The sequence below is a fragment of the Borostomias antarcticus genome (genome assembly GCF_949987555.1).
Source record: "Borostomias antarcticus genome assembly, chromosome: 6".
NCBI lineage: Eukaryota > Metazoa > Chordata > Actinopteri > Stomiiformes > Stomiidae > Borostomias > Borostomias antarcticus.
Window position 1 is genome coordinate 4,993,265 of NC_140239.1, and position 3,614 is coordinate 4,996,878.

Sequence of the window (3,614 nt, forward strand, 5' to 3'; positions counted from 1 at the left end):
TAAGGTCTCAGTCTTTCAAGATATGTCCAGCAAGAAATAGAGTAGTAGCCTACAAATGAATTCAAGTGTCTGGTAAGAAATGGAAACAAACTTGAACTTTAATAAATGCAAGTACAGGTACAGGGCAGGCTTACAGTAGTGATGCATCTTGCAAGTACAAATGAAGCCTATTCAAGATAAAATAAAAGTAAGGAAAAAAGATTTGCAGCACTAACTGTTAACATAGAAATGAATGGAAACCGGTTTGAATTTGTATGATGAAAACGTTAGTTATGGAATAGTCTTGCAACATTTAAAGACTGAGTTGTGAGTCTAGTTATGGAAAAGAAAAATGAAATTTTCTGAAATATTGCACTTTCTTATAGTTAGTAGTAGTTGAAGTTGACATTGAAGTGGCCCTCCTATGAGTTGACGATACCAGCAGTGGCCCCAAGCCAATTTGAGTTTGAGACCCCTGCTTTAAAGGGATAGTCCGTTCAAAATACGAGCTGAGTGGAGCCTTTAAAGGGATAGTCCGCCCAACATACAAGCTGGGCGGAGCCTTTAAAGGGATAGTCCGTTCAAAATACAAGCTGAGTGGAGCCTTTAAAGGGATAGTCCGTTCAAAATACAAGCTGAGTGGAGCCTTTAAAGGGATAGTCCGTTCAAAATACAAGCTGAGTGGAGCCTTTAAAGGGATAGTCCGTTCAAAATACAAGCTGAGTGGAGCCTTTAAAGGGATAGTCCGTTCAAAATACAAGCTGAGTGGAGCCTTTAAAGGGATAGTCCGTTCAAAATACAAGCTATTTGGAGGGTATGGAACCCTTCAAAGGTTCCATTACAAAGCAATGGAACCTTAGAAGAGGGATATTCCCCTCAAACTTCAAGCTAAATGAAACCTTGTGCTCAAAATGCAACATAACCCTCTAAGGTCTCTGATGGATGGCTATCCCTCTTTCGCTCACGTTTTTTCGTCCGTCCGCAGTAAAATCCAGAAGTACTCTCCCACGGAGTCGGCCAAGGTGTACGAGAAGGCCGTCAACAGGAAGAGCAACGTTCACTTCAACCCGCGCCAGACCGTCGACTTCCTCTCCAACAACCTGGCGACCGCCACGCTCACGCACGACATCAAGAGGCGCATCGTCAAGCAGTACTTGGACGTGAGTGGTCCCGTCCGGCCCCCGAGCCCCGGGTTCTGGAAAGTTCTCAGGCTCTTTAAAGTCGCACTGAAATGAAAAAAGCATTCTGCCCCATTTTGGTTGGTTCACATAATTGGTCATAGTGTTCACCTATTGAATGATGTATGCCCAAAGAAATTACAAAATTCTACTTTTGTTGTAATCTTTAAATCTAATTTCTCACTTCCTGGAAAACCGTAGGTCACGTGCAATGACGACAACGGGTACCTTAGATTTTAGGCCAATAATCTCACGACATCCACCCGTCAATCAACGCTATCCTTCTATCGAATCTGTCTAAAGTTCTTAAAACCCGTCCACTTGTCAATGTTCCAATCAAATTCCTCTAAACATTATGTCCCACCCTCATAGCTTGTTTGCGTCGGAAATACGTCAAACTACGGAAGTTAGATGATCTCAAACGTCCGTTTCAGTGCGACTTTAAGGGTCTTCTGGAAGTCCGTCAAGAGCGGAGCTATGAATTGCTATTTTGCTCGCGATAGTTTCTAAGGAGAACCGTTCCTCCGTGCACTGATCCCCTCTCTCTCTCTCCCGCGCCCAGTTTAAGGTTCTGATGGAGCACCTGGACCCAGACGAGGAGGAAGAGGAGGGGGAGGCGGGCGCCAGCGCCAACATCCGTATCAAAGCCATAAACGCCCTGCTGGGGGGTCCCGGCCCCATGCCCGGCCCCAACCTGCGTCACGCCCCCGGGCCAGACACCGAGGACGATGACAGTGAATGGGACGAGAGGAACCCTGGGGTGAGGAGACACGCCGTCATCATCCACACACACGCCATAATCATCCACACACTCACACACCATCATCATCCACACACACCCATCATGATCCACACACACGCCGTCATCATCCACACACACCCATCATCATCATCCACACACGCCATCATCATCCACACATGCCATCATCATCCACACACACGCCGTCATCATCCACACACACCGTCATCATCCACACACACACCATCATCCACACACACCATCATCACACACCATCATCATCCACACACACCATCATCATCCACACACACGCCATCATCATCCACACACACCGTCATCATCCACACACACGCCATCATCATCCACACACACCATCATCATCCACACCATCATCATCCACACACACGCCATCATCATCCACACACACCGTCATCATCCACACACACATCATCATCCACACACACATACACCATCATCATCCACACACACCATCATCATCCACAGACACACACACCATCATCCGCACGCACGCACGCGCGCGCACACACACACACACACACACACACACACACACACACACACACACACACACACACAGTAACATCCCACAAATGAGCACTATTATTACCAGAACATCACACCCATCAGTAGTATCACTCTCACTCTGCACAGTGGATAAACAGCAAGGTAGCGGCAGCACACCTAGATCATAGAGTAACTCTTCCTCCTCTCCTCTTCTCTCCTCCTCTCCTCCAGTCCTCCCGGCGGTCGAGACGGTCCGACCCCTCCGACCTGGGCAACATGAGCGAGACGGTGGACTCCATGGACGTGATCGCCCTGTGCTGCCCCAAGTACAAGGACCGGCCGCAGATCGCCCGGGTCATCCAGCGCACGGCCACGGGCTACAGCGTCCAGTGGATGGCCGGCTCCTACTCCGGGACCTGGATGGAGGCCAAGAAACGAGACGGACGCAAACAGGTGCCTTGGGTGGACACTATCAAGGAGTCGGACATCATCTGCAAAAAGGTCCCCTTGACCAGCAACCACAAACTGAGCAACAAGGTGGTCCAGAGGCTACGGTCGCTGTACGCAGCCAAGGACGGCTCCTCTAGCTAATGAACTGTCTCCTCCAATATCACCTCCTCCTCCTCCTCCTACACCTCCCTCCTCCTCAGCCAAACTTCACTGGATACCTCCCTACCACCCCCACCCCACAGCCCCCCCCCCCAATCCCTTTTTTTGTTTTTTTTTGTTTTAAATAAACACAGATGGCAAGAATATTTGACACTACATAACTTTTACATGCGCTATTCTTGCGATGGAAAAAAAAAAGACTATATATTAGAAAGAGACTGCTGATATTTGTTTGTGTACAAGTGCAGAGAATCGGACCCAGGATGCATTAAGGTATGAGACCACAGAAGAAGAGAAGAAGGAACGGAGGAGAGGAGAAGCAGAGGGAAATGTTTGACAACATTGTTGTGGGAGCCCCTTCGCTGTTGTACAGCCGAAACTAGTCAATTCATTTCTACTCCCACTGTATAGTCTAACACACCACAAACTAAAATGTTTATATCTCAGACAAAAAAAGATGTATTAAAAAAAAGAGAAAAAAAAGAATAAAACCTTAAGTGAATGTTGGAAATTAGTCTTTTTGATGTTCTTATATTAAAAGTGTTTTTGGAGTTTATTAAACTAGCACCCCCTGATGGTTTTCT

The 3,614-nt window shown here is 47.3% G+C and overlaps 1 protein-coding gene across 4 annotated transcripts in view; it reads left to right on the plus strand.

Annotated features, from left to right (window-relative positions):
* nipbla (NIPBL cohesin loading factor a) overlaps positions 1-3,029 on the plus strand; it is a 35,841-nt gene extending 32,812 nt beyond the window's left edge. For all 4 annotated transcript variants that reach the window (XM_084440411.1, XM_084440412.1, XM_084440413.1 and 1 more), the window contains exons 46-48: positions 965-1,139; positions 1,720-1,917; positions 2,653-3,029. In XM_084440411.1, coding sequence (XP_084296537.1) covers positions 965-1,139; positions 1,720-1,917; positions 2,653-3,012 — 733 coding nt within the window. In that variant the 3' untranslated portion in view covers positions 3,013-3,029. The remainder of the gene's footprint in view (positions 1-964; positions 1,140-1,719; positions 1,918-2,652) is intronic.
* The last annotated feature ends 585 nt before the right edge of the window (positions 3,030-3,614 follow it).